This window comes from Rhinopithecus bieti, unplaced genomic scaffold (assembly GCF_001698545.2).
Source record: "Rhinopithecus bieti isolate Rb0 unplaced genomic scaffold, ASM169854v2 scaffold_15850, whole genome shotgun sequence".
NCBI lineage: Eukaryota > Metazoa > Chordata > Mammalia > Primates > Cercopithecidae > Rhinopithecus > Rhinopithecus bieti.
The window spans coordinates 4,675,727-4,699,865 of NW_016809273.1; the positions used below are offsets into that span (position 1 = coordinate 4,675,727).

At 35.5% G+C, this 24,139-nt stretch overlaps 1 protein-coding gene across 3 annotated transcripts in view; it reads left to right on the forward strand.

Moving 5' to 3' along the window:
• The window catches only part of GABRB2 (gamma-aminobutyric acid type A receptor subunit beta2), a 270,353-nt gene that overhangs the window by 75,519 nt on the left and 170,695 nt on the right, over positions 1–24,139 (forward strand). For all 3 annotated transcript variants that reach the window (XM_017889046.1, XM_017889044.1, XM_017889045.1), the window contains exon 5: positions 21,013–21,233. In XM_017889046.1, the coding sequence (XP_017744535.1) occupies positions 21,013–21,233 (221 nt within the window). The remainder of the gene's footprint in view (positions 1–21,012; positions 21,234–24,139) is intronic.

Here is a 24,139-nt window from a genome sequence, read left to right on the forward strand (position 1 = left end):
TAATATATTTATGTATTTTGTGTGTAAAACATCATCTCTCTATTACTATTATTGTCTACATATATATTACAAGCTTCTGTAATCAAACCCCAAATTTCAGTGACTTAACACAATAAAATTTGTTTCTCACTCATTGAGAGTGAGCAAACAGCTTTCCCCTATATTGTTACTCAGGAACTCATCCATTTCCATTTTGGGGGCTGTGTCATTCTTCAGGGTCATGGAGAGGAAGAGAGAGGACTACCATTGTACTGACTGGCATTCGATGGCCTCCAAACGATAACAGTGAGGTAGTAATGGTGGCGGTGGGGAAAGCCGAGTAAAAATAGACCCAGGTGTAGTGGTCTCACAGAATAAAGGGATTATGAAGTCTCTGTGTGTATGGGTGTATGTACACATGCATACATATACTCATGTAGTGCAAGATACTAAATTTGCAATACTGAGAGCACTGCATTGAAAAAGGTACTTAATAAAGAAGTTTCAGTTGGGCGCTGGTGACTCACACCTGTAATCCCAGTACTTTGGGAGGCTGAGGCAGGTGGATCACAAGGTCAGGAATTGGAGACCATCCTGACCAACATGGGAAAGCCCATCTCTACTAAAACTCCAAAAATTAGCCAGTCGTGGTGGCATGTATCTGTACTCCCAGCTACTCAGGGGGCTGAGGCAGGAGAATTGCTTGAAACTGGGAGGCGGAGGTTGCTGCGATCTGAGATTGTGCCACTGCATTCACTTCAGCCTGGGTGACAGAGTGAGACTCTGTTTCTAAAAAAAAAAAAAAAAGTTTCAATGTGTTCATGGTTACTCTGCTATTTTGAGCTACTTAAATTTTCTTCATTATAATTTTCATAGTCTTCAAATTTTGGTGATTTTATTATAATGAAAATTGATAGCCATAATTTTAGAAACGACTGAAATTCATGTCTGTATATCACGCACACAGGACTAGAGTGAACTGATTAGGTTGCACAATGTAAAAAGTGTTGTGTAAATGCTGACTCTACACTTGCAGAAGCTAAGCTATGTGGTGTTTGGGAGGTCATAGTCACCAAAGGAGGGTATGCCACTTCAACGCTGACGATCCTGGCTTGTTTGTGCATTCAGTGTACATAAAGAATATCTGATGTAGACACAGAGAGTGATAAAACTTTGTGCCCAATGCTACTTTGGTCTCAATTTTTTTATAAACATTGTCTTTGCGTCTAAAAGTAGTCATATGCATTTATGTTTCATCTTGGTCCATCAGGTATTCTCTTGGAAGCATGAGAATTCTCTTGAGTAAGCATATTTTTTGTTGTTCTTCCAGGCCAGTTCTGCAAATTGGCCTTCTTCTCAGCTTCTACAAGCTTGTCAAAAGCATGAAAGCAAGGATATATACTTATTTTAAAATGTCCTTTCTTTTTACTACTGTCAGATCTCTTCAGAGCCTGCTGCTTCAGAAAGAATGAGCCTAGCCCATGCTGAGCAGAATGGAAATAAGCACCTAAAATATTGAAAAGGATCTACATAGCACTTTTTGTCTCTCTTTGCGTTTCCTCACACTTTTTCACTGCTTAAAATTGAAGGAAAAAATAAAATAGTCAGTTAAGATGGGATGAACTCTGCTCATCACAAGTATGTATAAATAAGGCAGACTTGCACATAGTATGATGTAGTATGCATTGTACTCAACCATGAAGGGTATTCATGGAAATCTATGTGGGATATCAGTTTGTCTTCCCAATCCTCTCCCAATGTCTCTTTCAAGGTTATTCTTTTATAACCAGCAAACTAACAACCTTTGAAGAAAACTCCATAAAGGTCAGAAAACACAAGAAGCATATTGTAAATAATTTTTGTTTTGATGTGCTTAATAATAATGTGTACTTCTGGCCAATGTGTTATAGACAGAAAATTATTCTTAAAACTTGATGACACAGATTTCAAACATCATTTTCAAGACCACCATCAGATTTACCACATCTGCTCAAAGTAGCAATTTATGTCAGTGAGTTTATTTGGTTTGAAAATAGAATGATAATATGTATGCAACCTTTGTAATTCAAGGTGAGGTTTAAAAATAACTTAATGGTGTTATGTCAGAGACTCATAAATGCAATTTCCCTTACATGTCTTCCCTTTGTACAGAATATATGTATTCCAATTTAATTTTTTTCCTGATCACTTTGAACAAACCAATCCCTGTGCACTCTGTAGCAACAGAGACTTTGTGATTATTATGGTTTATTTGCTCAGTGTAATTGTTCAAAAGGAGAGGGAAAGAATAGCTCCAGTTATTCTTATGTTTTTAAAAAACATAGGAACGTTTGCTAAATAACTATGTAGAAATCCAAATTTACAAAGCAAGTGAAGGTTTCTTTGCAAAATGATTGTGTTTGCCATACACAAAGCTGTAATTAACAAATGTCCCTAATATACTTTTTAAAAGTGAACAGTTTACAGTGGTGTTATGACATACACATAGTTGTGCCACCAATCTTGAGAGCTCTTTTTCTTTTGGGAAACTGAAACTCTATACCCTTTAAACAACAACTCTCAATTTTTCTAGTCCCCAGCTCCTGGAAACCACTATGCTACTTTATGTCTCTATGAACTGGACTACTCTAGATGCATCATACAAGTGAAATCATATCGTATTTGGCATTCTGTGAATGACTTATTTTACTTAGCATAATGTTGTCAAGATTCATCCATGTTGTAGTATGTGTCAGAATATCTATCTTTTTAAGGCTGAAAAAACATTTTGTGGTATGTTTTGACCCCATTTTGTTTATCCTGTCATCCACTGATGGACATTTGAGTTGCTTCCAACTCTTGACTATTGTGATTAATACTGCTATGAACATGGGTATGCAACTATCTCTTTGAGATCCTACTTTCAATTCTTTTGGATATATATAGCCAGAACTTGGCTTGCTGGATCATGTAATAATTCTATTTTTATGTTTTTAGGAACAGCCAGACTGTTTTCCAAAGCAGCTGCACCATTTTACTTTCCTACCAACAGTATACTGATTCCAGTTTCTCCACATCTTCATCAACACTTACTGTTATTTTTTTTTGCTTTTTGTTTGTTTTTAGTAGTTATAATAATATATATGAAGTAATAGATATTGTAGTTTTGATTTGCATTTTTATAATGATTAGTGATTTTCAGAATATATACATATGCTTGTTGGTCATTTATATATTATCTTTTGGAGAAATGTATTAAAGTCCTTGGCCAATTTTTAAATCAGGTTGTTTGTTCCTTTGTTATGAGTTGTAGGAGTTTTTAAAAATATATCCTGGATGTTAATACCTTGTTAGATATATGATTTACAAGTATTTTCTCCTATTCCTTAGGTTGCCTTTTAGCTCTGCTCATTGTTTCATTTGATATGCATAAGTCTTTAAACTGATGTAATCCCATTGTCTATTTTTGCTAAAGCTATTAGTTATATCCAAGAAATTATTGCAAAATCCAATGTCTTGAAACTTTTCTGTGTGCTTTCTTCTAGGAGTTTTATAACTTTAGGTCTAACATTTAGGCCTTTAATCCATTTTGGGTTAATTTTTGTATATGGTATAAAATAAGAGCCCAACTTCATTATTTTGCCTAGAGTTATCCAGTTATTCCAGTACCATTTGTTGAAGACACTATCTCATCTTTATTGGGTAGTCTTGGCACCCTTGCTTAAGAGCATTTATTCGTACATTTGAGGGTTTATTTCTGGCTTTCTATTCTATTCCATCGGCCGTATATTTGTGTTTATGCCCCTACCACACTGTTTTGATTACTACAGCTTAGTAATAAGTTTTGAAGTCAGGAGGGGTGAGACTTCCAGCTTTGTTCTCTTTCAATATTATTTTGTTTATTTGGGGTATATTGAGGTTTTCTATAAATTTTAGGGTACAGTTTTCTATTTTGAAAAAAATACCATAGTGCTATTCAGATTTTGATAAGGGTTGCATTAAAACTGTAGTTTACTGTGGGTAGTAATGACCTCTCAACAATATTAAGCCTTCCAAACCTTGAAGGCAGTATTTATTTTCATTCATTTGTATCTTTAATTTCTTTATCATCATATTACAGTTTGCAGAGTATAAGTCTTTTGTCACCTTGGTTAAGTTTATTCCTAAGTATTTTATTCTTTTTGATACTATTGTAAATGAAGTTGTTTTCTTAATTTCCTTTTTTGTATTTCTCATTGTTAGTGTATAGAAATGCAACTGATTTTTGAATACTGATTCTGTGTTTTGCAACTTGGCCAAATTTATTTAATAATTCTAACAGTTTTTTGTGGAATATTTAGGATTTTCTACATATTGGATTATGTTATCTGCAAGCAGAGATTATTTTACTTTTTCCTTTCCAATTAGGGTGTCTTTTCATTCCTTTTCTTGTCTATTTGCTCTGACTCAACTTTCTAGGGCTGTGCTAAATAGAAGTGGTGAAAGTGGACATCTTTGTCTTGTTCTGATCTCAGAAGAAAATCTTTCAGTCTTCCACTATGGAGTATGATATTAGCTATGGACATTTTGTGTATGGTCTTTATTATGTTGAGGTAGTTTCCTCTTTAGTTTATTGAGTGTTTTCATAATGAAAGACTGCTAAATTTTGTCAAATGCTTTTTCTGTATCGATTGAAATGGTCATATGATTTTTTCTTAATTTTGTTAATGTGGTGTATTACACTGATTAATTTTCATATGTTGAACCATCTTTGCATTCCAGGAATAAATTCTTCTTGTTGTGATGTATATTCCTTCTCATGTGCTATTGAGCTTGGTTTGCTAATGTTTAATTGAGGATTTTTGCATCAATATTCAATATCGGTCTCTAGTTTTCTTTCCCCATAGTGTCTTTGACTTTGGGATTAGTGTAATGTTGGCCACATAAAATGAGTTTGGAAGTGTTTCCCATTTTTTTATGAGATTGGAGAGGATTGATTCTAATTATTTTTTTTTATTTTTTTTTATTTTTTTTTTATTTTTATTTTTTTTGAGGCGGAGTCTCGCTCTGTCGCCCGGACTGGAGTGCGGTGGCCAGATCTCAGCTCACTGCAAGCTCCGTCTCCCGGGTTTACGCCATTCTCCTGCCTCAGCCTCCCGAGTAGCTGGGACTACAGGCGCCCGCCACCTCGCCTGGCTAGTTTTTGTATTTTAGTAGAGACGGGGTTTCACCGTGTTAGCCAGGATGGTCTCGATCTCCTGACCTCGTGATCCGCCCATCTCGGCCTCCCAAAGTGCTGGGATTACAGGCTTGAGCCACCGCGCCCGGCCGATTCTAATTATTTTATAACTGTTTGGCAGAATTCACTAGTGAAGTCATCTTGTCTTGGGTTTCAACTATAAGGTGAGGAATAATAGGTGAGGAATAATAATAATAAAGTGAGGAATAACATTAGGCTACACTGCCTTCCCATGTATAGACTTAGACTTTCACATATCATATGTAATTGTGTGTCCTGAGGCAAAGTTCACATGTCATGTGTAATTATGTATCTTGGGACATGTTACAGACGTAGTAGTAATTCTGTTTCACAGAAGCAAAACACGAAACTTAGAGATATTAAGCTATTTCTCTCTAAAACCATCAGGTGTTAATTGGTGGAGGTAGTCCTCAAGCATCCCTCCAGCTTGCCAATTAACTATTCTTTTCCCTCTCTCCAACTGATGTGTTGACATTTTTGCCTTCTCTGAATGCATATGAGACGTCAACATGAATTTCAGTGATCAGGTTTAGTCTAGAACAGCCAGCTCTCAGAGACATTATAATTAGGTGCACCCCTAGGAGATTGCTTTTATAGTACTGGACTAGGGATATAAAATTAACTGCTGATCAAAAAGGATTTTGGGGTATGTAATAAACTATATCATGAAGTTATGAGCAGATTTAAAAACAATTTATTTTGCATGTAGTTAGGGAAAAAGGCAAATGTGTTAAAGACTCTAGTATTATATCTGACGTGATATAATTTCCTTTTAGTTATGAGTTTCCCTGAAAATGGATGATTTCCCAACAATCCCCAAATGCTTCTAAGAGAGAGCAAAAAAGCAAAAGGGGAATAGCAGAACACATTTACACCTATTCTTCTGAAAATGTGTTTCTTCTAGACTGATGATTATAAAAAATAAATTACTGTGTTACCTCTTGTATATATACAGCGTTGTATTTCTGAAAATAATAATTCTGAAGCATTAGAAAAGCTAAATTATGACATTTTCTTAAATTAAAATGTAACAAAGAAAATTCTCTAGTTGATAAAATTAGGCCCCTCACTGTATGGAGGTATAGAAAGGAACCATAGGAAAGGGAGAACACCCATTTAGGATTTTGTAATGAGCCAATTTCTGAGGGAAACTGAGCAAAACATCCTGACTAAATGAATGTCATGGCAAGATCGAGTTCATCTGCAAGATAACAGGGAGGAATGAAAGGACTGCTGATGATCTTTGGAAGGTTTGCCTCTCAAAAGTTATAGACCAATTTTTAGATCTTCCCCAAGCTCTGATAAGGAAAAGTCAGTATGCCAAAAATACATTATAAGGTGCTTAGAGCTGGTCTCTTCCCAATCCATCCCTGCTCTAGGGCCTTGACACTGGCTGTTTCCTGGGCTTGGGACTTTCTTCATAGCTTTGTGTGGCTGGGCTTTTCTACACATTCACCTCTCTGCTCAAATATCCACCTCCTCAGGGGTTACTGCTTCATCTACCCTTTCTGTTTTCTGACATTTGTTTCCTTGTTAATACTTTTTCTCTTCTGGTGAAAGCAGGGTTTCTGGTTGTCTAAGACCAATATCCATTCAGCCCTTAGCAGATTTCCTAGTCTGTAATGGAGACACAGAAAATTTTACTTGACTCTACATCTTAAAAAGTCAGCAAATACTGAGGTGCCCCTTAGCACCTTTAACATGGCTAGAGAGCTTGTTGGGTCTAACAGGCTGATGATATTCAAATAGGATTTTTCTATTAGTGATTAAAATGTATTCATACAATCTGGGTAAGAGCAGCAGGACAGAGGCAGAGGATGCTATTTTTTTTTTTTTTCTATGAATCCACCAAATCAAGCAGCAAAATTCAGTTTGATTTTTAAGTGAGATCAAACCCTTATTCTAATGTTCTGTTTCCTTTAATCAAAATTACTCCCACTTGGTGTCTTACACATGAAACAAATGAAATTGTCAATTTGTGTTCCTATGCTCCTGGTAGGAAGTTTGTTCTTGTATTTTTTTCCTCCTCGAGGTAAGCACAATGTTGTTGTCTTTAATGCTTTATATTCATGGAACCTGCCACCATACTTACACTTTTTCCTGATCTTGGATCATGGTCTATTGCCTAACTTCAGCATTTTATAATAAGTTAGTTATATAAATGGCTATCATTGTATATTTAGAAAAATCTGCTGAGTTCTCTATGGGATGGTTGCATTCGAAGGGATACAATCTACATAGCTTTGCTAACATTGCTTTAACAAGGCAAAATGTTTAATAGAGAATTTGGAAAATCCCCTAAACATTAGGATATAATCTGAATTTCCCTCTTAATCTGAACACAAATTACAGAGCCATTTAAAAAACTCAATATAAAATAATAAGCTTTTCATTTTCAAAATTAGGCTTGATAACTTGATAAATTAGGCTGTGTGAGTGTTGCTAATTATTTAGAATCTGAAATTCTTAATCATAGTCAAATAAACTTAATAACCTTACCCTTATACTCTCTACCATGTCCATGTTGAATCACATGAAATTGGTAAAAGTCACACATTTTTTAACTGAAATAAATGTTAATTTTTAATGGTTCAACTCAAGTGTTAAGTAATAATTGTTACCATTCTGCTGAAAAGAATCTTCCTGATGGTGTGAATTTAAGCTGAGCATGTTTTAGTTTGTTGGACATATTTCTCCAGTTGAATTATTTCTGAATGAGCATATTGTTGCAGGTAGCACCGTACATCCCTCCAGTTACTTTAGGCCCTTCGGTGCTAAAGTATACCTTCTGTCAAAACTAGGGATGTTTTAATTATTTAACACAAAGTTAGTTTATGTAACTACCTTTTGCGTAAAATCGTGTGTGTTTAGGAGCACATGTATGTCTGCACAACTTCAGTGTTCAAATCACAGAGAATTCTCAGGGACTGACATTCATTTCCCCACCCCCACCCGAGAAACGATTTATTTTACGTATGTCCCAAATAGTTCTAGTATATGAGTGTATGTGTGTGTGTCATGTGTGTGTGTGCGTGTGTGTGTGTGCATTTTGGAGGGAAGGTGGAGGGGAATAGAAGCAATGTTGGCGAAGGATGGGTCAGAATCAAAACTGGTAGTGAGTGGCTGTTCCAGAGGCAGCTTGAGTACTAAGAACATGGGCTAATGGTCCGAGAATCCCACAACCAAACCAGGTCTTAGAAAATTATTGACTGAGTGATATTGGAATTATCACTTGCCTCAATGTGTCTCAGATGTGTCACTTGGAAAATGGAAATAATGAGATTAATAATAATAACAAACAATAATAATAAACATTTGTAGAATTAATCTGAGTCAGGCATTCTACTTAATCATTTTCTCTGGGTGAATTTATTTACTCATAGGAACTATGATCTCCCTTGTTCTATGAAACATGGTGTCTCAGGGAGGTTAAGTAGCATGCCTAAGGTCTCACAGCAGCTAGTGAAGTGGTTAATCCAATATATAACTTATAGTGCTATTGTGATGATTAATGAAATAATGCATGCAAAAAGCAAGAACCTAGGGACAATGTTAAGTATTAACATGGGTGCAGACTAATTAGAAGATAAAATACTCTAAAGCAATTTGAGATAAATTTATAGGGCAATAAAAAGCATAAATTGATAGTGAATATATCATATATACAAAGTACACTTTAAATGTTGATTATCTCAAGGTGAACTGAGTCCTCTGCTAGGAATTTTACATACTAAGATAAGGGTCAGAGATAGCCAGTTATAGGGCTGGATTATTTTAGCAGTCCTTAGAACCAGTCCCATTATCACCGAGAAGGTAGGTCTATGATAAGATGCAAAATGAGCTAAGCAACGTAGTGGAAAAACTGATTATCTGGACCATGTGCATTTTTGTTTCACATACAGGAAAATAGTTAGTCACTTCTGAACTTGGATTTCCCTTATGAGTGATCTTAGGTGCAGCTTCCATGTCCTGAATGTGTCTCTAGCAATTAGTCAGGGCTGCTACCTTGTGCTTCTTCCAAAATGCTGCAATTGAACATCTGGTGTGATGGCTTCTATTAAGGAGGAGCTGAGTTTTACTCCATTACATTCTAGTTTAGGAGGCTGAGAATGAGGAAATATTACCATGACCTATAATTGGATCAGCAATTTGTGGGCTCAGATGTGGAAGACAGAGCGTTTTAAAGAACTAGGAATGTGGAAACAGCTTCGTGGGAATACTTGCAATCCTCTCTGAGTTTCACTTGCTTTTGATAGATAAACTATGTCCTTCAGAAATCCTTATTCCCAGCTCTGGGACCTCGGTTGGTAGAATTAGAGCAGCTACGAAACACTGAGAGATCACCAGTAGCTCTGAGGGTGTTTGAAACAGGTAAGAAAGAGAAAAAGTGAAACCTAGCTCTCAAATGCCAGTGGGTGAAAATAACAAATTCCCTGGGGGATTCAGGAATAATGATTACTAAAGAGGATTTTAAAATCATTTAAAACCCATTCAGGAAGCAAAAACAAGCTTTAGTGCATCCATGAACAAATACTCATGAAGGGTCACCTATGTTGAAGATAAGATGCCTGGATCACTTAACAAAGAAACGATGACATGGTTTCTGACTTCGGGAGCATTGTACAGTAGTTTCCCTTTATCTCGGGTTTCCATTTCCATGGTCTCAGTTACCAGTGGTCAATTAACCACTGTCCAAAAATATTAAATGGAAAATTATAGAAATAAACAATTCATACATTTTAAATTGAGTGCCATTTAGAGTAGCGTGATGGAGTCTCTCGCCATCCCACTCTGTCCCACCTAGAAAGTGAATCATCCCTTTGTCCAGCAGCTCCGCGCTGTCTGTGTTATCTGCCTGTTCATCACTCAGTAGCTTCTTGGTTAGCAGATCAGCTGTCACAATATCACATTACTTGTGTTCAAGCGACCCTTATTTTACTTAGTGATAGCCCTAAAGCTCAAGAGTAAAGCTTCTGGCATATCGTTATAGTTGTTCCGTTTTATTATTGTTGTTGTTAATCTCTTACTGTGCCAGATTTATAATTTAAACTTATCATGGGTGTGTTTACATAGGAAAATCATAGTATACATAGAGTTCTGCACTATCTGTGGCTTCAGACATCCACTGGGGGTCTTGATATGTGTCCCCCATGGATAAGGTGGGGGCTATTGTGCAGTTTAATTGGGGAGATTATTCCCCTCATCTAAATAATCGTTCAATTCAGTAGTGTTTTACTTACCACAGAACAATTACTTACCACAGAACACAGCATTAGAAGGCTCAGAGGATGAATATTGATGTCTAGGGGAAGTGGAAGAATCCTCATGGATGTTTGAAAGATAGGTAGGGTTTGGATAGACAGAAAAGAGGGGCAGCAATTCTCCATGATAAAAATATATATATATATAAAAGGAAAGAAAAGATGTATCAAGAGAGATAGAAAAGTTTAACTCAAGCAAAAGGTCAGGAAAGTGATTGGTTGAAGGTAAGTGTAGTGTCAGAGATGCATAGGATGTCTGAGACTCTTAAACAGGGATCATCCTTTCTATCTCAGATTGTTCACCTTGGATGAGAAAACAGAGATGAAGAAAGGTGAAGTGAGTAGAACAGATTGTGAAGAGCTTTGTAAGGAGCTTGTAGTTCATCACCATAGGGTTTCTTTGAAAGCTTTTGCAGAAGAATCCTTTGACTTGAACTTCCATTGCAGTACAGAGGGTGCTATTAGACTTAAGTGAACAGTTCTGTGTGTATGTGTATGTGAGAATAATGTTTACATCTCCTCTGAGTATTAAACAAGAAGAAGCAGATATGAAGTCTTTACCTTAAAAATAAAATAGCATTTCCTGAAGGTGAGGTGAAGAAGACTGAAGTGAGTGCCAGAAGGAGATTTTGAGGTTGCCTTTTTGTTGTTGTTGTTGTTGTTTGGTGTTTAAGAGGAAACATAGTAGTGATTTCACTGATCAATGATGGCTTAAGTGTTAGCTTCCCTGGAAAAGGAAAAATGGTGTAACAATTAGTGCTCGTACTCCCTGTGTGATTCTAAATGAACTCCTTTTCAATAGAAAAGAAATTTATACTTTGTAAATAATAAGCCTAAAGGTAGAGACTTCTCATTTATTTGGGACTATGAGTAAATTTTCTTTCTCTTCATACCAACCTCTGAAATATGTATAAAGACATATTTGTAATATTAGACACTCGTTTTATAATTTAACTCAACAAATAATTATTTGTTTAGTTTTGTTGTAGAAATGATACATCTAACAAAATACAGATTAACAAAAATAATTGAAAACCACTTGACGTATCATCACACAGAGATATTACTATTAATATTAGAAATATTTTTAGACACATTTTGTCAATCTATATATATGTTTCCCAAATTGGGTCATATTATGCATATTGTTTTGTAGTCCTTCTCAAAGAGATAAGAGCTAATAATATGTATTAGTAATATAGTAATAACATCTATTCATGTCATAAATATTTTCATAATATTATATTTATGCCTGTATATATTTTATTATATGTTTGTACTATGTTTCATATACACAATTTTATATTGATGAATAGTTAGGTTTTTACTAATTTTTATTTTATTGCTAATATAACAATAAGTATTTTGGGGGTATTAAGGCCTGTGTGGTGTCTTTCATTCATGCTTTCATATCTTTTATAATTTGGGGGGTTTTTTATTGCTACTATGTTCTAAGCTCTGTTTTAGCCATAGGGGTACATCAGTGAATAAGCTAAGAAAGCTTCGTATTTTCATGGAACTTACCTTCCAGTTGGGTGACATGAGAATACATGAGGAGACAAATAAATGAATATTATTAACTGAAAAAATATGGTAAGTACTGTGAACATTATAAAAATGAAGGATGCAACAGGGATTGCTAGGACTGAGAGGAAGGGAAAACTTCACTGAGGAGATTTGAGCTTTGAGTTGAGCTCTGAGTCCCAGGAAGGAACTAGCCCCGCTTGGGGACATAGCCTGTCAGTTAGGTTTTCAGTCACTTGTTAAGAAGAAGTTTGTAAAGTCTGAAGGAACTTGAAGTATTTGCCAAACAGAGAAAAGGCCAATGTGGATGGGCTTAGTGAGTGGAGTTGAGGGAAAGGAAGAGGGAATAGGTGGTGAGATCAAGGAGGTAGGTAGAATCCAGGTTATATAGGCCTTAAAGGCCATCGTAATAAGCTTGGATTTTATTCCAAGTGCAATAAAATGCTTTTAGACCATCTTAAGCAAGAAAAAGACATGATTTGCTTTACATTTCTACTACACTGTAGGAACAAGAGTTAGCCTCAAGGAGATAGTAACAATGGCATTATGGTAATTTATAAATATTAGTGCCTTAAACTAGATTGTTTGTATTGGAGACAGATGTAATAGACTTGTGACAATATTTGGAAGTAAAGCTGTCAAAACTTGCTGCTTAATTATTTTCTATAAATATTCCAAAGCATGCAAATACAAATATCAGAGCAAAGAATATGCACATTTTAGAAATCTCTGTACATATTCCAATGTATGCAACAGGAAATTTATACCACGTAAGAGGCAATTGTAGTTTCTACCGTTTACCAGAAGTACTGACTTTATACAAATGACTAAGATGTAATCTTTACTCTCACAGCCTATGATGTCGAGAATGTACGTACTACATAACTTAGGCCTCATTTTGGTATTATTCAGGTAATAATTTACACATCAGATGTATTTTCTCCTATGAAGTGGAAAAGATAAGTTTTTCATTGTGAAAATAGTTTGACATTCTACTCTTTGGAAATCAGTCCTATTGTGTCATATTTTTGAAAAATGGAAATACCTGACAAAAAAACTGAAAAACTTTTCTAAAATGCCTAAAGTTAAAACTTTCTACCCAGAATGATAGTAAAAGCTACAAATATGCTGTGCTGCACAATTGTGGAGTTTTATTCACATGAAACTTGTATTACATTTAAATTAAATAACACTTGCTCTCATAGTTTCTAAATCATAGATTTTACTACCTTAAAATATTAACCTTATCTTATGAAAGACAGAAGGTAAGATTCTCAGCTCAAAACCTCAACTTTGATATAGCATGAGTGAAGGAAAATAATAAATGATGGTATATTAGACACAGTTGTTCTTTCAACAAGGGGTAATTAAGATGAAGTTAAATATTTTGTCTTTTAAAATTATGAAAGCCTGATAGCAGAGAGAGTGATTTCTCTGAAACCATCTAATTTTGGAGACAAAGGCATTATCTAGAAGAACTCAACAAGCAAGTTTAATCACCAAAGCTCAAGATTTTAGTTCAATAATGGTAATTTTCAAAGCTTATAAAGTATAGTTCTAATGGACAAAGCAAATTAAACAAACCACACCTTGTCACTGATGAAAATAAACTTTAAACTCTGATCATTAAAAAATAAGCTGTTAGATGTCTTTATGTCTTTAAATGGCAGACCAAATACATATGAAACCAATCCCTTTACCCTGCTATCTTATTGTCAAATAGAGAAATGGTAAGGAAAAAGACATAATTAAATTGAGAATTTCCCCATATACATAGCCATGCTTTAAAAGAAAAGAGGAAAAACTCCATAGATAATAAATACTGAAGTCTCTACAGAAAAAAAAAAATGCATATTAGAAACGATAAAAATGAAGATAAATGAAGGGGAAGGGGAGGGCTGAAGCTCATGGTTGAATAATCATTCAGGTCCAGGTGGGGATAGAAGCCACTCACATGCAACCTGCAGGCTTGAGACAGGGGAAGATGTTGCACCACACATCCAGAATGAAGTTGTATCGCTTCAAGTGGCCAGAACAATGCCATTAGTCTGGAAAATAAGAGTAAATGGAAAGTGATTCTCAAGGAGATATTTCTCATTTTCTAATGATAAAACTCTTTCAGTGGCTAATGTTGGTGTTTCCTTTTTTTTGGTTTGTCTTATTAGTACCTAAAATTGTCATTGAATGAATATGTTGATTCAGGTTTAGATTAATGAAGAGAAATTTAGAAAGCTTCCAAAAATACCACCCAAAACTGCAGTGATTATAGATATCAGCATAAATATGTTATTACTTTCCATAATCCTAAAATATCTACCCAAGATATTTGTTTATTAAAAAGGATAATAGTGCCTCACAATGCAGAAGCCCAGCAGATGAAGCCCAATTATTCAAGATTAAGATGACCAGGAATTTTCTGGAATGTCATTTTGACATTGTGTACACTTTATGCGTACACTTTATATGATGGATACAACATTGCTTAGGTGATACACTGACCCAAATGGTAAAATCTCAATCTAATCATAAGCACACATCAAACAAATCCAACTGAAAGACATTCAACAACAACAAAAAAAAAACCTCACCGCTACTCTTCAAAAGCGTTAACCTCATCAGAGACATGGAAACATTGAGGAACTGTCACAGGTTGAAGGTTAAGAACCGTAAGTATTAAGTGTAAGGTGATTCTTGGGTTGGATCTTTGAACAGAAAAAGAGCATTACTGATATGAGAGATAGTCTAATAAGGTCTGTAGTTAATATTATTATATAGGTCAATTTCCTGGTTTTATATTACTTTATGGCTTTGCAAAATGTTAGTTTTAGAGAAAGCTACATAAAAACTATGCAGAAACTCTATATATCATTTTTGTTTCAAACTATAAAGTTAAAAGAAATTTAAAAGGCAGTAACATATGATATATATGTATGTGTGTGCATATTCAAATATCCTATAACAAGAAGTAAATGTCCAAATAAAAAAATGTTCAATGAGGATGAATAGGCACTTTACAAAACAATAAACTTAAAAAAGATAAGAAATACAGACACGTTTTTTTACAGTCTGTATTTTTTAGACACTGAGCCAGAGAGACAGGAAAGGTTTAAATCTTGGCAATAGAAAACAAATTATAAAGACAATAAAAGCAAAAACAAAAAGTGTTTAGACATATAGAAGATTTTTAAATGACAACATGAGTTTAAATATAAGGTCAGCAGAGGATTTTCTAGAATGGAATTATTTCATCCATAGAAATGGCCTTGGAAACACCCTACTCTAAGTACATTGTTGTACAATTTGGGAATTGAGAGCCTATAATCATTTTGGGTGGCCCTGCCAGCCTGTCCTGGTGGAGCCCTGTGTCCCTGTGTACTCATGAAGGAGACTTAACTTATAGCATAACTCTTCCTTTTTTATTCCCTCCAGATATCAGACAGCTTTTGTTTCCCCCAGTTCCTGTGTTAATTAGCTATAGTTGTTCTTTTGGCTTGGAAATAGGCTCAGAGATTTGAAAGGCTTCCTTCAAGGTCACATCAGAGGAACATAAACATACTGGGATATGGACGTAGGTGTGTCTGACCCCAGAGACTATGCTTTTTTGAAAGCAGTTTAAACATTTATTTTTTATTTACATACGGAAAAATGCACTCACTTTGGTATACAGTTCTGAGTTTTGACAAATGCCTAAAGTCCTAATACCACCACTGCTCTTAAGAAGCAGAACAGTTCTGTTACCCAAAATTATTCTCTCATGCTTGCCCTTTGAGGTCTACTGCTCCCCCATCTTGAATCTCAGGGGACAGTTCATCTGTTCTTCATCCCTATAGTTTCACCTTTTTCATGTCATACAAATGGAATGATACAATATGTATCCCTTTGAATCTGGCTTCTTTCACTGAGCTTTCTGTATTCGAAAACCATTAATGACATTGCTTATATCAATAAGTTGGCTCCTTTTTTTCGCTGAGTAGTATTCTGTTTCAGGGATGCATTGCAATTTGTCTGTCCCTCTATCTGCTGAAGGGCTTTCAGATGGCTTCCAATTCTGGCAATTAAAATGAATCTGCTGTAAACAACTGCACACGGAGTGGGATTGCTATGTTTTATGTCAAATGTATGTTAACATTATAATAAATTGTCAAACTGCTTCCCATGTGGCTGATAGTTTTGTATTTCTGCTTGCAATGTATGAGACTTTGGGTGTACCTTCTCACCAGCACTCGGAATTGTCAGTTGTTTTTTGATGTTTTTATTTGCACTTCTTTTATGAGTGTGTGGTAGGATCTCATTGTGTTTTTTAATTTGTTTCTATAATAACTAGTGATGATAAGAATCATTTTATATGCTTATTTACTATATTTGTATCTTTGGTTAAGTGTCTGTTCACATCTTTTGCTTATCTTTGTTGGATTGTTTGAATTTTGAGAATTATTATATGCTTATATTTATGGATATAAGTTTTTTGTCAGATATGTGATTTGCAAATATGTTCTTCCAATCTGTAGTTTACATTTTCAGTCCCTTAATAGTGTCATTCCTAAAAAAAAAAGTTTAAATTCTGTTGAGGTCCAATTTTTCATTTTTTGTTTTATTGCTTATGCTTTTAGGTTTGTATATAAGAAGTCTTTGCTGAAAGTCAGAAAATTTCTTCCATTTTTCTCTTAAGGTTTTATAGTATTACACTTTACACTTAAATCGATGACACATCTGGAATTAAATTTTATATACGATGTGAAGTATGAGCCAAAATTTTTAATCCACATACCCATTTATCTACCTGTATATGGATGTTCCATTTGATCCAAACCATTTGTTATATAATAAGATTATGCTTTCTCCAGTCTATTGTCTTTGAACCTTTGTCAGAAATCAATTGAACATTTTGGTGCATGGGTTTATTTTTAGACTCTTCTGTTTTAGACCCTTTGTTTCTATCAATGCTACCACACTGTTGTAGTATTAGTAAGTATTTAAATCAGTATAGTAAGTCCTGATATCAGATTGCGTGAGTCTTCCAGCATTGTTTTTCCCTTTCAAAATTGTTTTGGCTATTCTCTTTCATATATATATAAATATATATGTATTTCTTATATAAAAAATATATATGTGTAAATTTTTGGAATCACCTTGCCAACATCTACAAAAAAATCCTGATAGGATTTGAAATGAAATGAATAGCATTTAAGATGAAACGAAATAGCATTTTATCTGTAGGCCAATTTAGGGAGTATTGACATCTTAACAATATTCAATCTGTGAGTCCAGAAACATCTCTCTCTGTTTATTGAGGTNTATAAATATATATGTATTTCTTATATAAAAAATATATATGTGTAAATTTTGGAATCACCTTGCCAACATCTACAAAAAAATCCTGATAGGATTTGAAATGAAATGAATAGCATTTAAGATGAAACGAAATAGCATTTTATCTGTAGGCCAATTTAGGGAGTATTGACATCTTAACAATATTCAATCTGTGAGTCCAGAAACATCTCTCTCTGTTTATTGAGGTCTTTATACTTTTAGCTGTAGGGGTGTGTGTGTGTGTGTGTGTGTGTGTGTGTGTGTGTGTACATGTATGCTACTTTAAGGAGTACAAAAGGAAGAAGAAAAATAATAAAGAAACTCACTTTTATAGTAGTATTTCTCACATTTTGATTATTTCCTCACTCTTTCTACTTTGCATAATCGTCAGGTAGTTGCAATTTTATTTCTTTCAGAATTTTTAGTTGCAATTCGTCTGAGAAATAACCTGCAATGGGTTTACTTTATCTTGTTTGGTATTGAAAATCAATTGGCTTTAGTTTTAATTATATCAGTCCTTCTCGGGTAGTGATGACATGGATCAAGGAGCACCCTGAAGTGGTTTATTTGGGGGTTTTCGGTGTGAATAAACCAACTGTGAGACAAGTTCCCAAAGGTGGAGCTGTCAAATGTGAAGGATAGCCTTGCAATATTAAAGTACACAGGATTTATCTCGGGTGGCTAGGAGCCTAGGGGAAAGGGTAGAAGACAGGACCACGCTTCTTTTTATGTGCACTAACACTGAGTCAGAATCAGGAGCTTCTTCCTTTCTTGACAGTGTCATGATGTGTATTTGAAAATAAATGAAATCAAAATTGATGTGACAGTTTGCAGAATCACCAGGGCCTGCCTGGGAGCATTTTTTAGCAGGCACTGCCTTGCTGACAAATAACAGAAGTGAGCATGTAATGCAGAGTCTCACAATCTTACCATTTATTTAGTTCAAAAGATAAGATAATTTCCTGTGTCCAAACACATCTCAGCTGATTGCTAAACTTCAGCACCTTCCAAACAGTATGATTTCTCCTAACTTGCAAGAGGGCTTATGAAAGAAGTGTAAGTAACTTTCTCTTCTTGTAGTGATAATGGTCAATTTTTCCATTTCAAGAATTGGAAATCAGTAAATGCATTATTTCCAGCACAGTCTTAATTGCATGGTTTATTTTTTATGTCCTATTTTTAGGTTATTTGTAACATAGGAACACACAAAATATGTATCTGATCCTTTTCTGTTTTCTAGTTATATAATTCATGAATCTTCATCTTGCTTTTATTATAAATTAACATGCTCCTCTAGAGATCCTCAGACTAATTCTTCACTAAAGCACGGTGCTGCAGAACAGTCCAGAATGCTAACTAAAGTAATCCACTGAAGCAAATTTCACCAACAACTATTTGATACACATTTAGGATATTAATATGTCTTTTGTTAGGATAGAAGTTTGTTTGTAAAATTGGAAGGTCCTACCCTGATTTCTGAGTAAGGTCAAAATGTGTATGTTTTCTAAGCCACAGAAAATATTTAAATATTTTTTTACAATGAGTTATGCTGTTCCTATGAAAACTGTTTGGTGTTAGAGCAGATAATATGAGTCATATTTCAAAATGATATAACCAAATTAAGATGTATAAATCTCAACAAACGTTAGAAAAATGCAAGATTTTACTGAATTTTAAGTATGTGTCTTATACACAAAGTTATGCAGATTTGGACAGAAATCCACTAGGCATAGCTTACTGGACATTTATTCTTTCATTCATTCGTTATTTGAGCCCTTGGCACTGCTCTAGCCTCTCAGGTTGCAGAGATAATTAATACATGATTCTAGTTTTTTAAAAACCCTCAAGTAGGATGTTGTGAACTGATTTTAAAATAGAATTGTAATTATGCTTTTCAAATGAATACTTGGACCTTCACTTAGTCATTCAAATGAGGGTGAGAGAGCAATTACGTTGTACCCATAGGCTTCTAATGGATAAAATATGTCACTTACAAATGCTTCATTCATAGAATATAGCTTTTCGTAGTTTACAAATTGCATTTGAGTTGTACATTTAATTTTCATAATAACCTTCTGATTAGATCAGGCATGTGTTAAAAGCCCCATTTATATTTAATGGAACTGAAACTAAAAGAAGTTACGTATATTTACCTCCTAGAAACAGAACTGAGAAATGGTAGAACCAGAACTCCAAGAGCACTGGTCCCATTACAGCAGCCAGCCCACTGTGTCTGAAAGTTGCAGCCCAGCCTATTTGTCCCTAATGCTGGGCTTAAAATTCTCGTGATAAACTGACTGAATTAATTTTGTTTAGATAGCTGAGAAGCTTACATTAGCCTCAGTGTGCATGTCACCTTTACTGGAAAGCCCACCTTGATTAGACTAGACTGATTAGGATTCTCATTTACAAACTCTTGCAATTACTACCATAATAAGTTACCCACTTTGTAACAATCTATTTTAAATAAGCATACCCTTCTAAAATTTCATGGGACTAATTGTCTTGACTGCTGTGTTTCTACTCTCCCTATGTATCAGTGGCTCAAATGAGCAGGTCTTACTGATTCTTCAAACATGCCAGGCCTGTCTGTTTATCATAGGACCTCTACAGATTCCCCTCTGCTTGGCATGTTCTTTTCCTAAGAGCCAGTGGTTTGGGCTCCTTCTCTGCTCTCTGCACAATACCAACTCCCAAGAAAAGCTTTTTGTCACCATTCCAGTTAGATATTTCGCACCTTGATTTATGTGCTTCATAAAATGTAGCATTATTTGACATGATTCTGTTGATCTGTCTATGCTTTGTTTTTAAATTCCCTGAGAGCAGGCATTTAATCTGTCTTGTTTACCACTTTCATCTCAGCACCTCAATGGTTCCTGTCAAATACGAGACGCAAATTATACATTTAATGAATGAATGAATGGAAGAATGAATTGATGAATTCTTAGGTTTGGATGTGCTAGTTGATTTTGTTAGTACACATAGAAACAAATACATAACTATTTTTAAAATTGTGTTTATATCTCACCTAAAAGAGTCCTGCATACTCCACTTTGGGAAGCACAAATTAATCATTAGGTGATTATTCCTTAATATCTTCTTCCTTGGAAATATATCATAAATTTCATGTGAATATATTCTCTTTACTTCTGTATTCATAGTGCCCACCACTGTGCCTGGCCCATGCCAGGTACCAGGTAAAAATGGGTTTAATAAATTAGTATTTGCCTGTATATGTGAATAGTATATGTTTGTACTGTGTGGCCATACACACACACACACACACACACACACACACACACACACACAAATTTGTTTTCTTGGCCGGATGTGGTGGCTTATGCCTGTAATCCCAGCACTTTGGGAGGCTGGGGTGGCCAGATCACCTGAGGTCAAGAGTTCGAGACCAGCCTGTCCAACATGGTGAAACCCTGTCTCTACTAAAAATACAAAAAAATAGCTGAGCGTGGTGGCACACACCTGTAATCTCAGCTACTTGGGAGGCTGAGACAGGAGAATTGCTTGAACCCAGGAGAGGGAGGCTGCATTAAGCCAAGATCGTGCCAGTGCACTCCAGCCTGGGTGATAGAGGGAGACCCTGTATCAAAAAAATAAAACAAAATAAAAAATAAATTTATTTTCTTATTAATACGGAGATGTTTGCTTATCCCCAGATCTGTTTGGGTGTAAACTAACCATGTTTTTTTCTCACATTTACAGGATTATACCTTGACAATGTACTTTCAACAAGCCTGGAGAGATAAGAGGCTGTCCTATAATGTAATACCTTTAAACTTGACTCTGGACAACAGAGTGGCAGACCAGCTCTGGGTGCCTGATACCTATTTCCTGAACGATAAGAAGTCATTTGTGCACGGAGTGACTGTTAAGAACCGCATGATCCGCCTGCATCCTGATGGCACCGTCCTTTATGGACTCAGGTCTGTTGTCCCCAATTCAAAATTAACTTTTCCTGAACAAAATAGCTGTTACTTTTCATTGGATGGAAGTATTGTGCTATTTTCCTTACTCTTTCTTCAGTTCTACTAAGAAACAGCTAAGCCTCCTATCCACTAGACATTCAAGAGCTTAAGGTAGCATGCTTACAAAGGGACTTAACTCCAACTAAGGCTGCGCTTTTCTGAATTATCTTCCAGTATCAGCTGCTGATCCTAAAGCTGCTTTCTTTAAGGAGTAGGGATAAACAATATCAAAATAGCTGAGACACAGGGCTTCTTTAAAATGCAGAAAACATTGTGAATGCCAAATAATTGTTTGAATGTGGGAGATGCTGTGTTTTAGAAATTGCTTCTGAGCTGCCTGAACGGGATCATTGCCCTCTGATGATGAGAAACCTTATTGTGACCTCTTACCTTCCAAGGAGCAATCAGACTTGCAAATAAATAAAGTAGTCATCTCATGTTTATTAATAGGAAATTTATACTCAAATATTCCTCTATGTCAGGAAATACTTGTGATACTCTGATATTTGCGTAAGGATAATTTGTAGAATAAGACCGTTTTTCTTTTAAAGTTTATTCTGTACTGAAAGCATGTTTTCATATTAAAAGATGATTTTCTAGAAAAAAAAGAAAAAATAGATCCTTTTCTGAAAACACTATAATATAAAGAATTTCTCTTCATTAGAGTGGAAGAAATTCTAAACTCAGATTTTCAGTTGCGTAATTTATTCTGTGTTACATGAATATGTGGTTACCGTCTCATAATGGTGATAATAATAACATTAATATTCATTTATTGAACCCTTGCTATGGGTCAGACATTGAGTTAAGTGCTTTCATGTGTTATTATAGTAAACCCTTACAACAACCTCATACATTAGGAACTGCTATTGTCTCTATTTTCAAATGAAGAAACAGAGGCTGATGCAATTTGCCAAAGATTGCAAAGAAAGTAATCTCTGGAGATGGTACATGAACCCTGTTCCAAGTTCAGAGCCAGAGCCCTCAACGGGATGCCTCCAATCCCACATATTTCTTGTCTATTCTATCTCACTTTTAATTTCTGCTGTATTCAGTACTCCTGACTGATACATCATCTCAGATCCTTAGATTCAGCTCTTTTGTTTATGACATTTGTAGAGAAAAAGGCATTTGGCCTTCAAGGGAGGGAGGGATAAGAAAGGCAGAACGAGAGCACATTTGTACTCCGTGGCAAGCACTGGTGGTAGAGAAATGAGTTAGATACAGGCACTGCTCACATACATGCCTCAGAAAAGAAGGAAATAGAAGAGAGAGAATGTAAGTTGACTGGTAAAGTTTGAAAAGATTCTACTGAAGTGGTGGACTTTGAAAGTACTAATGGAAAGAATTGTGTTCAGCAGATACATGATACTAAAATTATTACTTGGAATCAACTACAAAACATACGGTATCAGAGAGGCCTTGATGAGAGGGTGACCATGTGTGCAGTGTAGAACTGGGAATGAAAAAAGGTTGTAGTTTAACATTTTTAAAAAGTTAAGCATGGAGGGAGGTAAGAATCTAGAAGAAGGCAGGAGACTTAGAAATGATAAGTTACCCAGAGCAGACCCAGTGCTGGATGCAGTTTGTCCATCATATCACTTCATCTTCACAAGAATAATGCAGAAATCACCCTGGGCTCTTCCTGTTTCTCCAGAATACCTATTTTTAGAGCACAGGACGTGTCATATTCTCCTTTGTATACCCAATACTGACTAAGCACTAAGCACCTACACTGTAAATAGCGATGCAGTAAAGGTTGAGGATGAATTCATAAATGCATGCAGGCGAAGTTGAGTGGACAGGAAAATCAACAATCAGAATGCCTTTAGGATCGAGAGGAAAAGGGGGCCGGGCGCGGTGGCTCAGGCCTGTATTTCCCAAAACTTTGGGAGGCCAAAGCGGGCGGATCACAAGGTCAGGAGATTGAGACCATCCTGACTAACACGGTGAAACCCCGTCTCTACTAAAAATACAAAAAAATTAGCCAGGTGTGGTGGCAGGGGTCTGTAGTCCCAGATATTCGAGAGGCTGAAGCAGGAGACTGGCATGAACCTGGGAGGAGGAGCTTGCAGTGAGCCGAGATCGCGCCACTGCACTCTAGTCTGGGCGACAGTGAGATCCCATCTCAAAAAAAAAAAAAAAAAGAATTGAAAGGGAAAAAGGGTTAATCAATATTATAGATGATGAATTGGCTTCTTTATATCATTAAGTCATTAATCAAACAAAACTGATGACAAGTTATTCTTATCATTAAGATCACCTGGACACTATTGCTGTACCTTTAACTCATGACATTGGGAAATCATCATTCTCCCATTCCCACTTCTATCAAGGGCTATAACAAAATATGCAGGCTCCTGAACACATCTAACATGCATTGAATTAACACTTCCCCACGGAGAGGACTCATGAATGGTGATTGTTCTCTCAGCTGTATTGTTAATTGTGAAGGGGAGATTAATAAGGACATTCATCAGAAATATATAGATGTCCAATTCCAGTTTTAACGGGCAAATAGTAGAACAATTTGTTCCTTAGAGAGAAATTTAATGCATATCAGATCTTTCTCAACTCAAGGAGGTTCATTTGCAATAGATAAATAAAAGGAATTCAGTTAAAGTTAGCTATTTTTCTATTTAATTTCTAGCTCTATTTTATATAATGCTAAAATGTATTATTCTATTGTTACAGTTGATTCTACAATACTTAGCCCCTCCTGCTACTTACCCACCCCCAGCCAGTAATTTTCTATTGCTGACAATGTAGTAAGAAGTTTATTTTGTGTCTGTATTCCATAGGGCTGCATTGAAATGACACTTAAAATTGTAATAATATTAATATCGGTAGCTAGTACTCATTCA